The sequence below is a fragment of the Bufo bufo genome, chromosome 9 (genome assembly GCF_905171765.1).
Source record: "Bufo bufo chromosome 9, aBufBuf1.1, whole genome shotgun sequence".
In the NCBI taxonomy this organism is placed as follows: Eukaryota; Metazoa; Chordata; class Amphibia; order Anura; family Bufonidae; genus Bufo; species Bufo bufo.
This window is the reverse complement of record NC_053397.1, coordinates 189,079,982-189,099,715: the sequence shown is the minus strand read 5'-3', so window position 1 is coordinate 189,099,715 and position 19,734 is coordinate 189,079,982. Positions and strand designations below refer to the sequence as shown.

Sequence of the window (19,734 nt, the reverse complement as noted above, 5' to 3'; positions counted from 1 at the left end):
CTAAATCACATACCTAATAGAATTTGCTCATAATCCTACCTGGGTCACCACAATGTTACACTGGGCGGCTTGGTCATTGCGAATAAACTCGTCCAGAATGTACTGCGGAACTTGGGTGGTTTTACCGCAGCCGGTAGCGCCACGAATGATCACAACAGAGTTGTTGTTTATCGCATTCATGATATCATGCTCAAATTTCTTGACAGGCAGAGTTTCTCGCTCCTGCAGAATCTGTGGGATTATGAACAGGCTGGTAAAACTAAATGAAAGTCAATATGCGCCTCAATCATTGCTCTAAAAGGCAAATGTCGCAACTCATTAAACTCGCACGTGAAACGATAGGAATCATTTCTGAAAGGATCACTCACTGGCTGCAGGTCCTTATCATTTTCCAGTTGGTACATCAGCTCATTCTTCAGGTCTGCACTGATCTGCTCATGAGTTGCCTAATAGCCAATAAAAAAAAAAAAAGTGGAAATTGAGTTATAATATTTCAATAAATCAATGAAAGATTATCTGTAATTAAAGTTAGTAACCTCAGTGTTAAGGTATTTCTCCTAATAGCTAGATGCTGAACTAAAGTACCGCACGCAATACCTGTCTGCTGCATCAAAAGCTAAGATACGGTTATAGGAAAGTATTATTTTATCCCTTTATAAAGCAATGCTCCATTTGCTCTGCTAGATTCTCTTCAGGCTAGCAGCTCAGTGGCCGTGTCCTGTCTTTGGGGAGTGTCCTTTCAGCTGCAGCTCACTCCCTCTAACCATCACAACTTTTAAACCACAGATATGGCAGGGGGCAGTTAAAGCATTGAACCGAGCCTGTGCACATTACTATACAGATTAAAAACGGTCTATGTATTTTGCTCACTATTATAAAATGCACTTTTAAGCAAGAAAAAAAAAATAAAATTGTGCTAAAAACAGTGTCTGCTTCTTATATAAACCGCAGTCAAGATAGTCCAGCAGTAATAGACCTCCCTGACTGCTTCCTTAATGATCACACACAACGCTCATACAGCAAGCTCTGTGCCCGCTCAGAGGACTGTGAAACCAAAAACAAAAAATTACTTCCTCCACAAGCTGCGAGATGCAAACTGTGTACTGCCAGGACCTTCAATGATGTCACCGGTGGGAAGGACCAGATAAGGCTACTTTCACATTTGCGTTCGGGCGCCGCTTGTGAGTTCCGTTTGAAGGCTCTCACAAGCGGCCCCGAACAGATCCGTACAGCCCCAATGCATTCTGAGTGGATAAGGATCCGCTCAGAATGCATCAGTTTGACTCCGTTCCGCCTCCATTCCGCTCAGGAGGTGGACACCCAAACGCAGCTTGCAGCGTTTTGGTGTCCGCCAGGCTGTGCAGAGCCAAACTGATCCGTCCAGACTTACAATGCAAGTCAATGGGGACGGATCCGTTTGACGTTGACACAATATGGTGCAATTGCAAACGGATCCGTCTGACTAACAATTAGACTTAGATTTTTTTCAGAAATATAATGCAGACGGATCCGCACCGAACGCATGTGTGAAAGTAGCCTAAAAAGTGCAGAAAAATGAGTAAAGCTGCACCCACTGATGTCACCCAACGGTGACATCATGGAAGATGTTGGCAGCACAGCTGTCATCTGGAAGCTTGGGGGAGGACATTCAACTGAGGTATTTCTATTAAAAGATGTATGTTGCAAAGCTGTGTTTGTGTACAGAGAACACAGGGTCGCAAAGAAATTGCATTCTTTTAACTGTAACCCAAAAAGTTAAGCATTACGTTACTGTCCAAACTGTAAAGTTATAGAACTTGCTGTTAAAGGACCTGGTAATGGCTGGAAGCATTGATAGATTCAAAGAGGCTGTCACCTGGTTCCAGCATACCCCAATAGTCATATAGCCGTAGGGCTCTTAACACCGATAAAAAACATACCCTTCATTACCTTCTCTGAGGTCAGTTTTAGCTGTAAAAGCAACTTTTATAATTATTTAAATGAGCAACTGGAGCACTCGGAGGCTGGGTTATGCCTTCCGAGCACGGCTTCTGCCACACCCTCAGAAATTATACCGCTGCCCTGCATGTTCTAATAACGCCCCCAATGCATTTGACTGGCATTAAAAAAAAGTAATTCATTTTCCACTAATACTCACAAATGCAAGAGGACCTTCATCAATGTTGCTGCTGGTCCACGGGTTCCAGTTCTCTTGTGGTGGGGACCAGGGTACCACACCAGATAAGCTCTGCCGCTGAGAAGGTTCAAATTGTACTAACTTTCCCTGATTAAGGGTCACTGGATGGCTAGGATCCTCGGGCTGTGAAAGAGAACAGAAGAAACATTTCATAACTCTTTGATAAGCATAACGGAAACGGGACAGATCCTTTTTGCAGCCCATAGACTTCTATTATGACAGAATGAATAACGGAATGCTTCTAAAGGCATTCCGTCATAGAGTTGCGTTATGGTCCATGGTAACGGAATCCATAACGCAATTCAATTTTACCACCAAACGAAGTGTGAACTAATTTCATAAGCGGAAATTCGCTCATCGCTAGTTTTTATATTAAACTTTTTTTTGCAATTTCTGGTGATTTTTTAGTCACTATCTAGATAAAAAAAATATAAATCCTACATTTCTGCAGTTTTTTGGGGACACTAAACCTAATACTCTGACTTCCTGTTCTGTACAGATTACTTTTCAGCAGTCATCTCATTATCATCACAGCCAGCATTACAAATGACAGATAACATCTTTGTACAGGTAACACTGAATCCACTATTCACAATAAGTAATGGTTACAATTTATCTATCCCCCCCTCCTTGCTCAATGAATGGCCTCTGAACATGTCACAAAGCACGCCTAGAACTCTTTCACACTGCCGTTTCAGGGTCCGCCTGTGAGATCCGTTTCAAGGCTCTCACAAGCGGCCCCAAACTGATCAATTTAGCCCCAATGCATTCTGAATGGATGTGGACCCATTCAGAATGCATTAGTTTGGCTCCGTTCCGCTCTGGAGGTGGACACCAAAACGCTGCTTGCAGCGTTTTGGTGTCCGCCTGGCGGTGCGGAGCCATACGGATCCGTCCTGACTTACAATGTAAGTCAATGGGGACGGATCCATCTACATTGACACAATATTGGTGCAATTGTAAACGGATCAGTCCCCTATTGACTTTCAATGTAAAGTCAGCACGGATCCGTTTGACTTAGACTTTTTTTTTACTAAGTTTATGCAGATGGATCCGTACTGAACGGATACCATTGTTTGCATTTATAGGTGCGGATCCGTCTGTGCAGATACCAGGCGGATCCGCACCTAACGCAGGTGTGAAAGTAGCCTTAACAAGTTCCCTTGTGGCTGCTGTGAAGCACATCTCTAAATACTGTTAACAGCTCAGGCAAGATGGCTCCCCCTATAACTATAACAAATAAAATAAAATCTACAATTAAAAAATTCTGTTCATAAAATAAGAAGATGCACAACCAGTGGAATTAGGTTCTCTACTGGTCAGGATGAGGCAATACTTACTGGATAAGGTAGCTCAAGGTTAAGTTCATGGATAACACTGGCCAGCTGCTTTTGAATATCAGGGGAAAGGTTCACTTCATATGGTTCAATCTGTATATATTGAGAATAAAATATCCAAGATCAGACAAATGGAAAGAATATCAAGTAGCCTATTATATGCAAATGTGTAGTTTCAAGCTTCTGGCCCCTGAAACTGTAATAGGGGAAGATTTGGCAAAACCGATGTAAAGAAAAATTGCCTTAGTTGCCCATAGCAACCAGATTCTACCTTTCATTTTTCAGAGCTCGTGGAAAATGAAAAGTGGAACCCGATTGGTTGTTATGGGCACCTAAGCCAGTTCTACTTTACACCAGTTTTGATAAATCTACCCCTGTGTGTGTTTGTGCACCTCTTATACCTACACAGCAGTACATATGAACACAATTAATGCAACAAATGTACTATGGGGGTCATTTATGAAATATGCCTATTAGGTTATTTGTTAACTAACTGTTGCGCCGCAATCTGACTTCTCCCCGCTCACGCCAGGTCTAAAATTGTGGGCTGGGAAGGGCCGGCAGGCCAGTCTTATTTACCATTTTCTACGCCTGTTTCAGGCGCAGAAAAAGATCTAAAATGTAAGAAAGCAAGGAAGCAGCAGTGGATCTCCTGAAGTTATGAGAAGACGCCAGTCTTAATAAATGACCCCCTATGTCAGTTTACTACACCAGCACAGGACCAATGCCATTCGGCAAGGTGACTAATCAACCCTACAAAAATCAGCAACAATCAGGTTTTGCATAAAGGGGTTTTCTAGTTATAATGATTTTTTTAATCAAGTGCCTGTCCCGTGAAACAGAAGATTCAGGGGACAGGAGAACGCGAATCAGCAAATACAGATGATATTCGTGTTCATACTTGTCTGCAAAACATACACGAATAGGACTGCGGAATGGATGGCGAGCTGCCTTTTTTGCTGACCCATAGAAACGAACAGATCCATGTGTGATCCTCAAAAAATGCAAACCAAAAATACAGCTGTGTCAATGGGGCCTAAATGTTACAATGCTCGTTCATGATAATCAGCCCATATAAACGTCTTGCCGATGTAGCACATTAAATCATCGTATCTGGGCACCAAATAGTGCTGTACGAACAGCGATATGCTGCCCAGAAATAATAAATCTGTATGAGGACGAGTGGCCCTGCTTTCACAACTAGGGAAGTGTATGGGACTCAAATATATGCTACATTCACATGGGATGGTATTGGTGCTGTAGAGTAACAAGTTCATGGCACCACAGCAAAATTGTATGCATGTAATTTTTTTTAGCAATTGCCATTAAAAATTAACAGAAAATAATACGTGAGCACTCAGTACTAGGCTGTGTTATTGCTGGCCCGTTTCATTTCGAGCTGGCTTTTAAAGTGGACTTAAAGAGGTATTCCAGTTGTATCCCGCCCCCATTCTTGTGATCGATAGCGGTCCCAGATTTTGGCCAGCTCTGGAATACCCATAGAAATGAATGGAGTGGCCTTGCGCATGTGAGACCAGCTGTGCCGCTGATTTCAGGGGGGCTGCAGGGGAAACAGGGACCCCATTCGCTTAATTGGTGGGGGTCCCACAAGTAGGACCGCCAACAAGCTAATAGTTATCCCCTATCCTGTGTATAGGAAATAACTTGAAACTGGAATACTCCTTTAACATGCAACACAAGACCAGACAAGTCTTCGTCATCTGCTCGCTGTAGACAACTCACCGATTCACCTTCCTTCTTTTTGGTCTGTCCAGAGTATGCTTCTATGATCCCCAAGTGATACAACTGCCGCACAATTGACAGAGAACACGACTGTGCAGCCAACCTTTTGTTAGATCCATGTTCTCGGGCATGTATGGCTATAAGACAAGCACAGAATACTAAAACAAGTTCTCCTCCCTTATCCCCCACACCCGGACTCTGAACCGGGTAGGGGGATATGAAGAGAGAAATGAAGTGCCACAGCCTAATTTTTAACGTTATGTAGTTCCATCAAAAACCAGCAGATGGCGACAGATGCGGTTTGCTTTCAAAATGCACATGACTGGACAGGAAACATGTGTCACATAAAATCCACCCCAGAAAGTCCCAGACAAGACAGGTATAAACTTACTGCGTCCAAGCTGCTTAACATACAAGTTCATTTCAGCAAAAAAACTCCTGCAAAAACAGACAGAGGCTTGAAATGCATAGATGACAAACCCCCTCTACACCCCCGGAAACAGAGGATATTTGAACATTCAATATACTGGGCTTATAATAACCAGAGAAATACATATACACGCATACATGGCACATTAAAATGGAGTTAGTAGAACTACGTTTTCAATCAATGCACACGGTAAATAAAATTAGAAATAAATATAACTAAACACACAACCATTGCTCTAGCACAGGACAATAGTTAGTCGCAACTCGTGCCACTGCAGGGGACCAGCCAGTCTTCCAACCCAAGCGTCACTGACCTGCTCATCTCTCCCTAGCAGACAGCGCCTGTGTGTTTCTCAGTCGGCCTTTGGTTTAACCTGAAGAAAGTGACACCAGGAATCAGCAAGTGGCAAATATATTCACATGGGATTACTTAGTCCAGCCTAAGCTTTAGCCCATGTCTTAAAGAAAACAAAAATGCTGATTCCTGCAGTCACCAGATTTCATCCCAACAACCATAGCCTGCAATGCTTAACTGTTTCAATGCAAACAGTAAAACATAATGCAATGACAAGAGTATGGAACTATTCTGAATAGGGGGGGGGGGCTAAGATTGTAAGAATCTGAATTTAATACATTATGCTCCCCCCTCCTTTTATATCTCTTGCAATAAAGTTGTTATACGACAACAGCGCAATACACAATTTTGAAGTGTACGAGATTTACTGGGAGGAACGGCGGTGGCTCCCTGTAATGCTCTTTCACAACGACAGGCTGAGAAACACACATGCACTGTGAGAGGACTGTACTGAGGAGGTTGCTGGCATAGGAAAGCATATTGGGAACCACGTATCCTTCAGATGTTTCAGAGAGGTGTGTGCAGGTCCATGAAACAGGGTCCATGTAACTACCACATTTGCGTACTGGACGGTCTAGAACTCATAGCAACAGAGGATCATGCATTTTCCCAATTCACTGAATCATAGTGATCTATGATGCTGCGAGTTCCAACCCAACCACTGGTCTACTGTCCCATACTTACAGGACAGACTGGAACTCACAGCAGAGGTTCACTATGAGGCAGTGATTTTGGGTCAGCCGAGCTGCTGTAGGTTGGGGAAATTTAAGTTGCCACATGTACCATGTTTCATGGACAGCTCATCCATTCTGGCCTAACTGATCCATTCATCCATTGAGGGGACAGGTGACCACGTATTCAGTACGACTTCTGCATGAAATACATATCCTTGCCACTAATACCATTAGTAGTCTTTGCTAAAGAGAAACATAACATGCCCACAGAGCCAGAGTTTAATCCGTAGACCTATGGCGTTTAAAGGGAACCAATCAACCAATTTATGCTACCCTCAGCATAAGCATCACTGTGCATAGGGAGAAAGATATCAGTTACAGGTGGAGGCCACAGATCATGAATCTACTGGACTTGGTCCCTTACACCGCTGGCGTAGTGCTGCAACAAATAATCTGTAAAGTCTACACAAATGCAGTGTATTCACACGTAAGTGAGAGGCCGCTGAATTTAAATTGGACGACAGGTTTCTTTTTAACCACTTTCCTACAACCAAGCACTGGCCTCAGTGGTCACACATCCATAAATAGCACGTGATAGCTGAGGCCAGGCACCGTCTGCAGCAGTCATGTGAACGATTTAACGGCATGTAACTACTGCAGGCATAACGGGGATCAAGTGGCAGATAGACAGGACAGGCAAGTTTTGTTTCTGCAGCACGCACATGAATTTCTGCAAACCTGATTCTGATTATTCGAGATATCCTGTGAATGTGAAAGATAAAACCTGCTCATAGTAAAAAAAAAAAAAAAAAAAAAAAAAAAAAGGAAAAAGAAAAAAACAAATGGCAAGTAGTATGGTAATTGCTAATATTCAGATGTATATGGTTATACATCAGCTGCTTAGGATCCGGAAATATTTTGGCCAATGTTCTAAATAATTATTACATCTTTGTCAGTGTGAATATAAATGATGGTGACATTCAGGTCACACTACAAGATTTGTCGTTCCATTATAAAATTTGGTCTAGACTGTACGAGTGCAATTGAATAGTGAGATGGCAGCATGCTACAAAAATCATACAAATCATGGAATGCAAAGCATCCAGAGCCACACTAGTTTTCAGCACTGATATGAATTAAAAATGGAGCCATTAAAGGGGTATTGCCATCTCAGACAATGAGGGCATATCGCTAGGATATGCCCCCCATTGTCTCATAGGTGTGGGTCCCACCGCTGGGACCCGCACCTACAACGAGAACGGAGCAGGGAGAGCTCTAGCTGGAGACCCCGGATTTCCCAGGGTCCGCGCACCACCAAGTGCTGCTACCATAGAAGTAAATGGGAGTGCACAGCGCACGTGCGGCCCCTGCTCCCATTCATTTCTATGGGGCACACGGTAATAGCCGAGCCAGCGCTCGGCTATTTTCAGCGGCCCCATAGAAATGAATGGAGGGTGGCTGCGAGGTGCGAGTCCCAGCAGTGGGACCCGCACCTATCAGACAATGGGCGCATATCCTAGCGATATGCCCCCATTGTCTGAGATGGGAAAACCCTTTAAACTTACTGGCAGCTAGAACTGAATAAAAATCAATGGCTGCCAATGAATGTTGTGGAAAAGCCCCAGAGTTCACTAATGGCAAGTAACCGATGTCTGCTGTTGCATGTGAAGGACATACTTGTTATGATCCGGCCCTACTTCGGAGTACTTATAATCGGCTTGTGACTTTTCCTTTTGAAAAAATTGATTGAGACGAGCTTTTGCATTCTCAAGAGTCCAGTTCCCATGCAAACCTGCATTCAAGTCCACCTCTTCGGACTCCAGCGTCTAAGCAGGAGAGAATATAATGAATATGAGGCAGTGGGGAAAATAAGACACATGCAAAAGCTTCTTGTCACCAATGGCGCTAGGGTGGATCCATTTTAAATCAAGACCCAACAAATCCTGAACCAACATACCGCTTGAGCATCCTGTTCGTCTCTTTTGGCATAGTAGTCTTTCAGATTGGCTCCACGGTCCCAGTTTGCACCACCAGTCTGTGGACCATATCCTGAACTGCCTGAAAACTGCGAGCCTGAAGATGGCGCTTCTTAAATTAAGGGGAAACAAATAAATATATAGTAACTTACAGGGGTTTAACTCGAAGTCCTGTCACATCTCCTGACACGTCTGTTCTAACAAATACTTGCAATCCTTACGTAATAATTCTGGAGCATCTATTCTTATTACCATGTTTTGTCATAGACTATTATTGCAGCTAGAAGTTATTACTGAATTACTAGCAGTTTGCAATGAAGGTCCAGTTGGGTGGTGTGCCTACAAAGTCTGACATTAGCAGCACTGATTGGAAAGTGTCAGACTGTGTAGGGACCCCCCCCCCCTCCAAATGGCAACACCCAGCTGGACCTCCACTGCAAACTGCTAGTAATTCAGTAACTCTAGAAGGAATAAGAAACGACACATCAGAGTCATAAGAATAGTTGCTCAAGAAATATTATCACTTAGGGCAAGGAACTAGCAGTCAAAAGAGTGCAAAAATTTTATTTGCACATCTACTAAATTACAAAAATGCTGACACGCAAGCAGACCCACATTTACTAATCTTGTCTAAAAGGTGCAATTACACCTACAGAGGAACAGCAGATTGTCAGGAAGGAAGCGTTCCTTCCCGACAGTCGGCTGCTTGTGAAGCGTTGTATTTACATGCAGAGATCACCTCCACAGTATCTCCACAGAGATCGTCCACATACATCTGCATCGTTTGTGGGCAGCAGATCCCTGTTTAGACGGCAAGATCTGCTGCCCAGAAACAATAATTTAGGTGCCTGCGTGAGCGACAGTTTCACCCAATGAACGAGCGTTTCGCTCATCCAATTGGATGATCGGCTGCACTTATACAGATTGTCGGGAACTCTGCCCGATTATTGCACCGTGTAATTACATCTTAATTTGTAGATTGTCTGGATAAGCATCAAATTTATCATCATTGTTGATGCTGGGTGATAAATCTGGTACATCTTTACACCGTCTAGTCCAGTTTATACCAGCTATATGTGCACATTCTCTAAAAATCAGTCTCAATGCGCCAAAACTCTGTCCACTAATTTGGTCTAGTATGTGCCAGAATCATAGACTTAAGCTACATATATGTATCTAGGATGTAGACTAAACCTAGGTACAATCACATTCTAGTTTAAAACCTGGAAATGTTTAAAAAAAAAATATTACACAGAGCGAGTCTACTGAATAATAATTTTTTCTAAAATGAGGTGATCCTAAACCCTGCAACAAACAATGCCAAGAAAGTGGCGCACTTACCACAGTAAATGTGGTCCATTCTCTTAACCCAGGGGTACACAATCTCATGCTGCATCTATTGCAACTTACCATCACCTCCTCCTCCTCCACCACCACCTTCTGCCTTTATTGCCAAGTGTGGTGGCAATGGTCCTCCAGACGGGACACCAAATCCTTCATTTGTGAAGCCATCACCTCCATCGGTAGCATCTGCCTGTGGAGCCTGCAATAAAGATGCTGATCAAAGTCACCAAGTGAAAACCTTCCCTTTAGTGCTATAACCACAAAACATTCCCAACACGAGTGAGAAATATGAACTTGTTGTATTACTTAAATGTATTATTTAATTCTAAAGAGAAATTCACACATCACCTACCCCGAGTGCCGGTACTTCATCACTCCTCATTTCTCCCATTCTAACCAAGTAGTTCACAAAGTCACGAGCCGCATTACTCTGAGCATCCTTCTTGCTTGAAGAATTTCCCATGCCTGTGTAGTTGAAGCCATCCACACGAACCTAGTAAAGAAAAATAAAATTGTATTCATTAAAGGGATTATCCCATGGACAGAACATATCACCTAAACACAGGATAGGTTGGTGATAAGTGGCCAATGGCTGGACCCCAGCAATCCTGAGTGCAGGGCCCCTGAGCATCTGAGTGGTTGTGATCATGTTGCTCCACTGCGCCAGTCACTCCTATGGCACTGCCATTCATTCTAGGTTGAGCATTCCTTTAAGAGCCTATAATGCAGCCTAACAAACGCTGTTAGTGGTAGAGCAGTGGTAGGCTGTGATGAACGAGGACAACAGCCATAGCTCACTAGCTATATTGAGTGAACAGAAGGGTGAGTAAACATGGGCACAGGGAGAACTTTGCCATTAGGTTTTGAACTTAAAGGGGTTCTCCGCTGATAGATATTTTACCATGTGCCAGCAGCCTGCCCCACTAAGCTAAGGATTCATACTGCTTCGCACACCGTTTACATTCAGCTTAGCATCAGCACAGTCACAAGCTCCGCTGCAGTCAATGTGTGGCTTCAGCAGTGACGTGACCACAAGGAGCATTTCACTGCTGAAGTGCGGGGCCTGGAGGATGGAGACACTGGAAGCAGCATGAAGGAATGCAGCCACATGGACAAGGCAAGTATGAATCCTTAGCTTAGTGAGAGGCAGGCAGCTGGCACGTAATTAAATGTCATCATTACATGAGAGCCCCTTTAAAGAAGCACACCCACAACATTTTTTATTCTCTGACCTGTAAGAGTCACATGATGTAAACTTTAGTGAAGGTAATTTTCTTAACAGTGGCTGTAGTTGAGTTATAACCTCCCTTCTGATCCTCAGCTGTGTCACGTGACCAGCAATCAGACTTCCAAATAACAGGGAACGGGAAGCCAGATTCTGTATGTATTACTATGGGAGCCTTAGACCCCTTGCAGACGAGCGTTCCTCCTGCAGCGATCCGCATGGTAGCACCCGGCCTGACTTCCCATTGCTGCCGGGAGTTACATAGCATTATATTGATTTATGATGCCATGTAAACTAGGGATCGACCGATTATCGGTTTGGCCGATATTATCGGCCGATATTGAGGATTTTGAACGTTATCGGTATCAGCATCAATTTTGCCGATATACCGATAACGTATGGGGAACACAGAACGCGCTGCTGACAGCGCTCTCTGTGTTCCCTCCGCAGCACAGGGGAGAAGGAAGCAGTGTCTCCTCCCCCTGTGCTGCTGCTGCCGCTGCCGCCAATGAGAGGAGAGGAGATAAGAGGAGGGGCGGGGCTGTGGCCGCTGCGCCACCAATGAAGATAAGCCTTTCATTCATTCATATATACAGGAGGCGGGAGCTGGCTGCAGAATCACATAGCCGGCTCCCGACCTCTATGAGCGGTAGCTGCGGTCCGCGGTAGTTAACTCCTCAGGTGCCGCGGATCGCAGCTACCGCTGATAGAGGTCGGGAGCCGGCTATGTGATTCTGCAGCCAGCTCCCGCCTCCTGTATATGAATGATCGAGAGACTTCTCTTCATTGGTGGCGCAGTGCGCCCCCCCAAGCCCCCCAGTATTAATCATTGGTGGCGCAGTGCGCCCCCCACCCCCATCCCAATCCCGGCCAATAGTAAAAACATTGGTGGCGCAGTGCGCCCCCCCCCCCCCCAGTATTAATCATTGGTGGCAGTGGCCACAGGATCCCCTCTCCCCTGCTCCTCCGATCGGAGCCCCAGCTGTGTAAGCCTGGGGCTCCGATCGGTTACCATGGCAGCCAGGACGCTATTGAAGCCCTGGCTGCCATGTTCAGCTCCATGCTGCTGTGTGCACTATGCACAGAGCAGCAGGGACAGTGTGAGATCCTATTCACCCTGATAGAGATCTATCAGGGTGAATAGGACAAAGGTTCTAGTCCCTAAGGGGGTTAAAAGTTAGTAAAAAAAAAAACACAAAAATATTAAGTATAAATAAAAAAGATTTATAAAAAAAAAATACACATTAACAATAAACATATTAATTTTCAGCAGATTTGTGTAGGAATTATTTTTTTTCTCAAAAATGAAAATTCCCAGAATATCGGTATAAATTATCGGCTATCGGCCTGAAAGTTCACAAATTATCGGTATCGGCCCTAAAAAATCAATATCGGTCGATCCCTAATGTAAACCTTACAGTTCTTGAATGTACTGGATAACACTTGCAGCATTATGCCAGTGTTATCCAGTACATTCCAGAACTGTAAGGGTTACATAGCATCATAAATCAATATAATGCTGGGACCCCCGGCAGTGATGGGAGTTCAGGCCGGGTGCTGCCATGCGGATCGCTGCAGGAGGAACGCTCGTCTGCAAGGGGCCTTAATGTTAGTCTCATAGAAATAAATAAAGTAGTAACCGTCTTCCAGGCCTGTGTCAGTTGGAGATCTGAGTGTTGGTCACATGACACAGGTGAGGATCAGAAGGGAGGTTATAACTCAAAAATACAGTCTACATCATGTACCTTTCAAACAGGTCAGATAAACATTCTGTGGGAGTGCTTCTTTAACCCCTTAAGGACACAGCCTTTTTACACCATAGGACCAGGCCATTTTTTGAAAATCTGACCAGAGTCCCTTTAAGTGCTGATAACTTTAAAACGCTTTGACTTATCCAGGCCGTTCCGAGATTGTTTTTTCGTCACATATTGTACTTCATGACACTGGTAAAATGGAGTCATAAAAATATTTTTTTTGCACCAAAAAATACCTAATTTAACAAAAATTTGGAAAAATTTGCAAATTTCAGTTTCTCTACTTCTGTAATACATAGTAATACCCCCAAAAATTGTGATGACTTTACATTCCCCATATGTCTACTTCATGTTTGAATTGTTTTGGGAATGATATTTTATTTTTTGGGGATGTTATAAGGCTTAGAAGTTTAGAAGCAAATCTTGAAATTTTTCAGAAATTTACAAAAACTCAATTTTTAGGGACCAGTTCAGGTCTGAAGTCACTTTGTGAGGCTTACATAATAGAAACCACCCAAAAATGACCCCATCTAAGAAACTACACCCCTCAAGGTATTCAAAACTGATTTTGCATACGTTGTTAACCCTTTAGGTGTTGCACAAGAGTTATTGGCAAATGGGGAGGAAATTTGAGAATTTCATTTTTTTGTCTAATTTTTCATTTTAACCCATTTTTTCCACTAACAAACCAAGGGTTAACAGCCAAACAAGACTATCTTTATTGCCCTGACTCTGCTGTTTACAGAAGCACCCAATATGTGGCCGTAAACTACTGTACGGCCACACAGCGGGGCGTAGAGTGAAAGGTGCGCCGTTTGGTTTTTGGAGGGCTGATTTTGCTGGACTGTTTTTTTGGCACCATGTCCCATTTGAAGCTTCCCTGATGCACCCCTAGATTATAAACTCCATAAAAGTGACCCTATCTAAGAAACTACACCCCTCAAGGTATTCAAAACTGATTTTACAAACTTTGTTAACCCTTTAGGTGTTGCACAAGATTTAATGGAAAATAGAGATACAATTTCAAAATTTCACTTTTTTGGCAGATTTTCCATTTTAATATTTTTTTTCCAGTTACAAAGCAAGGGTTAACAGCCAAACAAAACTCATTATTTATGGCCCTAATTCTGTAGTTTACAGAAACACCCCATATGTGGTCGTAAACCGCTGTACGGGCACACGGCAGGGCGCAGAAGGAAAGGAATGCCATATGGTTTTTGGAAGGCAGGTTTTGCTGGACGTTTTTTTTTTTTACACCATGTCCCATTTGAAGCCCCCCTGATGCACCCCTAGAGTAGAAACTCCAAAAAAGTGACCCCATTTTAGAAACTACGGGATAGGGTGGCAGTTTTGTTGGTACTAGTTTAGGGTACATATGATTTTTGGTTGCTCTATATTACACTTTTTGTGCGGCAAGGTAACAAGAAATAGCTTTTTTGGCACCGTTTTTTTTTTTTTGTTATTTACAACATTCATCTGACAGGTTAGATCATGTGATATTTTTATAGAGCAGGTTGTCACGGACGCGGCGATACCTAATATGTATACAATTTTTTTTATTTATGTAAGTTTTACACAATGATTTCATTTTTAAAACCAAAAAAATGTTAGTGTCTCCATAGTCTAAGAGCCATAGTTTTTTCAGTTTTTGGGCGATTATCTTAAGTAGGGTCTCATTTTTTGCGGGATGAGATGACGGTTTGATTGGCATCTATTTTGGGGTGCATATGACTTTTTGATTGCTTGCTATTACACTTTTTGCGACGTAAGATGACAAAAAATGGCTTTTTTTACACCGTTTTTATTTTTTTACGGTGGTCATCTGAGGGGTTAGATCATGTGATATTTTTATAGAGCCGGGCGATACGGACGCGGCGATACCTAATATGTATACTTTTTTTTTATTTATGTAAGTTTTACACAATGATTTCATTTTTGAAACAAAAAAAATGATGTTTTAGTGTCTCCATAGTCTAAGAGCCATAGTTTTTTCAGTTTTTGGACGATTATCTTGGGTAGGGTATGATTTTTGCGGGATGAGATGACGGTTTGATTGTTACAATTTTGGCGTACATGCGACTTTTTTGATCACTTTTATTACCTTTTTTGGGAAGTAAGGTGGGCAAAATTTCAATTTCATCATAGTTTTTTATTTTTATGGTGTTCACCGTTCGGGTAAAGTAACATAACCGTTTTATAGATCAGGTCGTTACGGACGCGGCGATACCAAACATGTGTAGGGAATTTTATTTCTTTCATTTTTTATCAGTGATAAGTGTTTTTTGATTTTTACTTTTTTTTCACTTTTATTCACTTTTTTTTGACCCAGACCCACTTGGTTCTTGAAGATCCAGTGGGTCTGATGTCTGTATAATACAGTACAGAACAATATATATTGTACTGCACTGTATTTTACTTACACTGAACAGATCTATGCCTTTCAGCACAGATCTGTTCAGCACCATGGACAGCAGGACGCCTGAGAGGCGTCCTGTTGCCATGGGAACCTTCCCCGTCTGCTTAGAACTTCGCAGACGGGGAAGGGTAAGGAGGGGATCTCTCGGGGGGCTCTCTCCCTCTCCATCGGGGGGCTGCAAAGGCACAGCAGCCCCCCGATGGGAGAGGGAGGGAGCTCCCTGCGCTGTTAACCTTTTCCATACAGCGGTCCGTACGGACCGCTGTATGGAAAGGGTTAAACGGCTGACATCGCAGATGTCAGCCTTTTATACCAGGGTGCCAGCAATGTGCTGGCACCCTGGTATACCCACTGAACACCAATGAATTTTCAAGGGGAGGCGGGCGGGGGATCGCGATCCCGCCTGCCGCACCGCCCGCAACCCTCCCCCTGCACCTCCCGCCACCATAAAAATCATTCGGGGGTGCAGGGGGGGGGGTGAATAAAACTTTTTTTAGGCATATAAAGTTTCTGATCCCCGCGGTCCAGAAACTGCAGAAATCGCAGCAAACCGCAGGTCTGAATTGACCTGCGGTTTGCCGCGATCGCCGACATGGGGGGGTCACGGGACCCCCTCCCCCGCGCATTTAGCCTAGGTGCCTGCTCAATGATTTGAGCAGGCACCGGGTTCCGATCACTGCCGGCCGGGCGGCAGTGATCGGAACAACACATGACGTACCGGTACGTCATGTGTCCTTAAGAGGTTAAATGCAGAAAAAATGGGTAACCATTCACAGACTATCCTGCCTGCGCACCCACCAAGCTAGTTCTGGCACAGCACATCGGTACTGATGTGCTCTGCCAAGTTTTAGCTAATCGGAGCGGGCTCCTGCCTGTGCCCGCACTCCTCTCAGCAAAAGGCTCTCCTACCAATGTGGTATAGAGAGCCTTGAGCTGAGAGGATCGCGGGCACAGGCAGGAGGCCACTCCGATCAGCCAAAAACCTGGTAGAGCACATCAGTACAGGGCAACGATGTTCTGTACCAGAATTCACTTGGGAAGGAGCAGGAGTGCAAGCAGGACAGCGATCTGCATGAGTTCTCCACAGCAGAAGAAATCCGTACCCCACTGACAAGCCAGCGCTTTACAGGAACGATGACTTTAAGAAGCAATTCTATCATGAACTTTGAGTACCTTTTTAAGTTGCAAAATAACAATTCATTAATAAATATTACAAAAATTATTTTGGAGCTATTTAGAAGCGTTTAAAAGCAACTTAAACTTATAAAAGTTGAACTACTCTTCAAAGGGGTTGGCCAGTTTCCTATATTTATGACCTATTCTCAGGATAGTAAAACAAATAATATGTAGAGCAGCACTCCTGTACCTTCCAGACTCCTTCAGACATGCAACAGCCAATCCTAAAGCACCAGATCCACGGCGCATCACAGATAGATATTCCAAATAGAAGATGATGGCAGCATTTTTCGGCCAAAGATTGTTTATTCACCAATTGGTCCATAAGAACATGTACAAAAAGGTGCATAAAAAGCAGCAACGTTTCGACAAAGACTAGGTATTAGTCGAAACGTTGCTGCTTTTTATGCACCCTTTTTGTACATGTTCTTATGGACTAATTGGTGAATAAACAATCTTTGGCCGAAAATGCTGCCATCATCTTCTATTTGGAATATCTATTCTCAGGATGGGTGATCCATATCAGATCAGCGGTGGTCCGAATAATGGCATGAGCGCTGCATTCTCTTCAAACAGCTGACCGGTGGGGTCCCTGGAGCCAGACCCCCACCGATCTGATATCGATGACCTATCCTGAATATAGGTCACCAATATAAGAAATTGGCCAACCCCTTTAATCAGCAGTCCTGTAGAAAATCTGAACGCTCAAGCGGGTGACCAGGGGCGCAGCTGAGCAGGGGAAACTTAAAGGGGGCACCGCGCTACAACTGATCTACAAGCCTCTTCATTCTCAGGATCTGAGAGTCCCAGAAGTTGGACACCAATGATCAGAATATGCTAGGCATTCATCATCACTTAATAACCCTGTAATGACAGGAACACTGTACCTCACAAACAAACTTCTGTCGATTCTTATTTCCGGCTGAACGGATGTCGTAATTTGGAGTAACCTTCTTCTTCCCACACCAAGCGTACAGATAGTTCTTTACGTCAGCCATGATGGTACGAAGAATTTCTTGTGACCTGGAACACAGACTGTACTGTCAATACTCTCATACAGCATTTTCTTAAAAGCTCATTGAACTTTGGCAAAACTTCTGATACGCCATAGCGACATATCAAAAGATTGATCGTGGGGGTCCGAGTGCAGAGATCCCTGGCGATCGCTAAAAAGAGGAGAGAGAGAAGTGCTCACAGAGCGCGCTTTCTCCTCGCTGCAGGAGACGTGACCATAGACTTCTATTGTGTCAGTCTGGTGCAGTGAGGAGACGCGCTACGTGATCCCCTCTCTCTAGCAATCAGTGGGAGTCTTAGCGCTCAGACCCCACCAATCAAGACCTTTGATATATCACTATGACCTCATGCACACAACCGTTCCGTTTTTTGCAGTCCACAAATTGCGGATCCGCAAAACACAGAAGCCGCCCGCGTGCCTTCCGCAATTTGCCCATTGTAGAAATGCCTATACTTGTCCGGAAAATAGAAGAAAATAGGACATGTTATATATTTTTTTTTGCGGGGCCACGGTACAGAGCAACGGATACGGAAAGCACACTGAGAGCTGTCCGCATCTTTTGCGGCCCCAGTGAAGTGAATGGGTCCGCACCCGAGCCGCAAAAAACTGCGGCTCGGATGCGGACCAGAACAACGGCCGTGTGCATGAGGCCTATAACATATCAAAACTTTTCCCAAAGTACAGGGACACTTTAAAGGGGTTAGCTGCAATTTGTTTTGTTTTTTATGGATCCCCACAAGTAGGGAGCACGGCACTGGCTCAGTAGGAATATTTTCACCATTATGACTGCGCTTAATCACATGAAGGGGGAACCATTAAAAAAATAAAAAAAGTTGCAGATAACCCCTTAAAAGACACAGTAACAAGAGAAACTTTAACGTTGGGGTCCTTATACACATTAATTTTTACAGGCTTTTTTTTTAAAAATAAATAAAAAACAACCTGTATGATGTGGGTTTTTTTTGGGCGCAACTTTTTTTTTTAGAAGCGGTGGTCGTTCTTGGACACGATAGGAAAAGCTCCGGCCTCTCTGGTGGGAGCGCACATAGGCCGATGCTTTTTCCTATAGTGTGAAAGCACGTCCACCACTGCTGGATTGCAGGGCGGTTGTAACCACGGAAACAAGCAGTGTACAATGCGATAATAAAAAGAAATCCAGCCAGCAAATGAGGCAATATGGACAATAGCAATACATTAGTAAGTGCCTTGTAATAACTTTCTCTACATGATACTCGCTGAAGGGAGACGGCTCCTTTAAAGGGGGTTTTCCATCTGGCTAAAGTCTGTGAATGGAGGGGAAGCGCTACTTGCACGGGCCACGTCGCCGGTCCCTGTACAGCCGTGTGGTCGGGGCGCCGCTGTACACTGGAAAACCAGTAAAGGGGGTAGCGCCGCATCCCTTCCATTCACAGGATGGGTGAGGGTCCAAATGACAAAAATGTATCCGTATTTACATAGCGCCAACGTATTCCATAACGCCTTACAATGCAGAGGGTCCATGGACAGACGTTACAGGGTAACAGACCGCACAATGGGAGGGAGGCGCAGTACCCGCACATACTGGGGGGAGATTTATCAAACTGGTGCCAAGGAAAACGGGCTTAGTTGCCCATAGCAACCAATCAGATCAGAAAGGAGCTCTGAAAAATGAAACAGGGAATCTGGTTGGTTGCTATGGGAAACTAAGCCCGTTTTCCTTTACACCAGTTCTGATAAATCTTCCCCAATGGGTCGCTATGCCATATGTAGTCACCTCCACTGAGGGACACTACGGTCAGCCTGGACCCAGCACCACGTGGCTGGTGACTGGCAACAAAAGCGTTAATACAAAGGCAGAGACCGCGCGAAACATGGAGCCGGCAGGAAGACGCGCCTCATTCACAAGGCAAACATACGGCAGCGAAACTCATTTTAAACTGCGACATTATTAGCGCTGCGCCAACGTAGCACAGGCTGGGAAGAGACTAAGAGACAAAAGACTAAATCTAGAGCTACTCACCAGGACGTCCGCGCCTCAGTACCTACAGGCCACTCACTGGTCACAATACAACCACGAACAAAATGGCTGCGCGGATTTCACGCGGAGACACGTCGAGGCAAGCCGCGCATGCGCG

General features: G+C 44.1%; 1 protein-coding gene across 5 annotated transcripts in view; it reads right to left on the bottom strand.

Moving 5' to 3' along the window:
* DHX9 (DExH-box helicase 9) overlaps positions 1-19,734 on the bottom strand; it is a 44,502-nt gene extending 24,768 nt beyond the window's left edge. Inside the window, exons 1-12 of one of the 5 annotated variants that reach the window (XM_040406859.1) lie at positions 19,620-19,734; positions 17,493-17,628; positions 10,387-10,527; positions 10,099-10,233; positions 8,672-8,803; positions 8,392-8,540; positions 5,648-5,694; positions 5,257-5,393; positions 3,517-3,606; positions 2,138-2,299; positions 369-446; positions 40-231 (exon numbers count right to left, since the gene is read on the bottom strand). In XM_040406859.1, the coding sequence (XP_040262793.1) occupies positions 40-231; positions 369-446; positions 2,138-2,299; positions 3,517-3,606; positions 5,257-5,393; positions 5,648-5,694; positions 8,392-8,540; positions 8,672-8,803; positions 10,099-10,233; positions 10,387-10,527; positions 17,493-17,603 (1,374 nt within the window). In that variant the 5' untranslated portion in view covers positions 17,604-17,628; positions 19,620-19,734. Of the gene's footprint in view, positions 1-39; positions 232-368; positions 447-2,137; positions 2,300-3,516; positions 3,607-5,256; positions 5,394-5,647; positions 5,695-5,999; positions 6,060-8,387; positions 8,541-8,671; positions 8,804-10,098; positions 10,234-10,386; positions 10,528-17,492; positions 17,629-19,619 lie in introns of those variants that run through there. The other 4 variants (XM_040406860.1, XM_040406861.1, XM_040406862.1 and 1 more) reach the window with 4 other exon arrangements.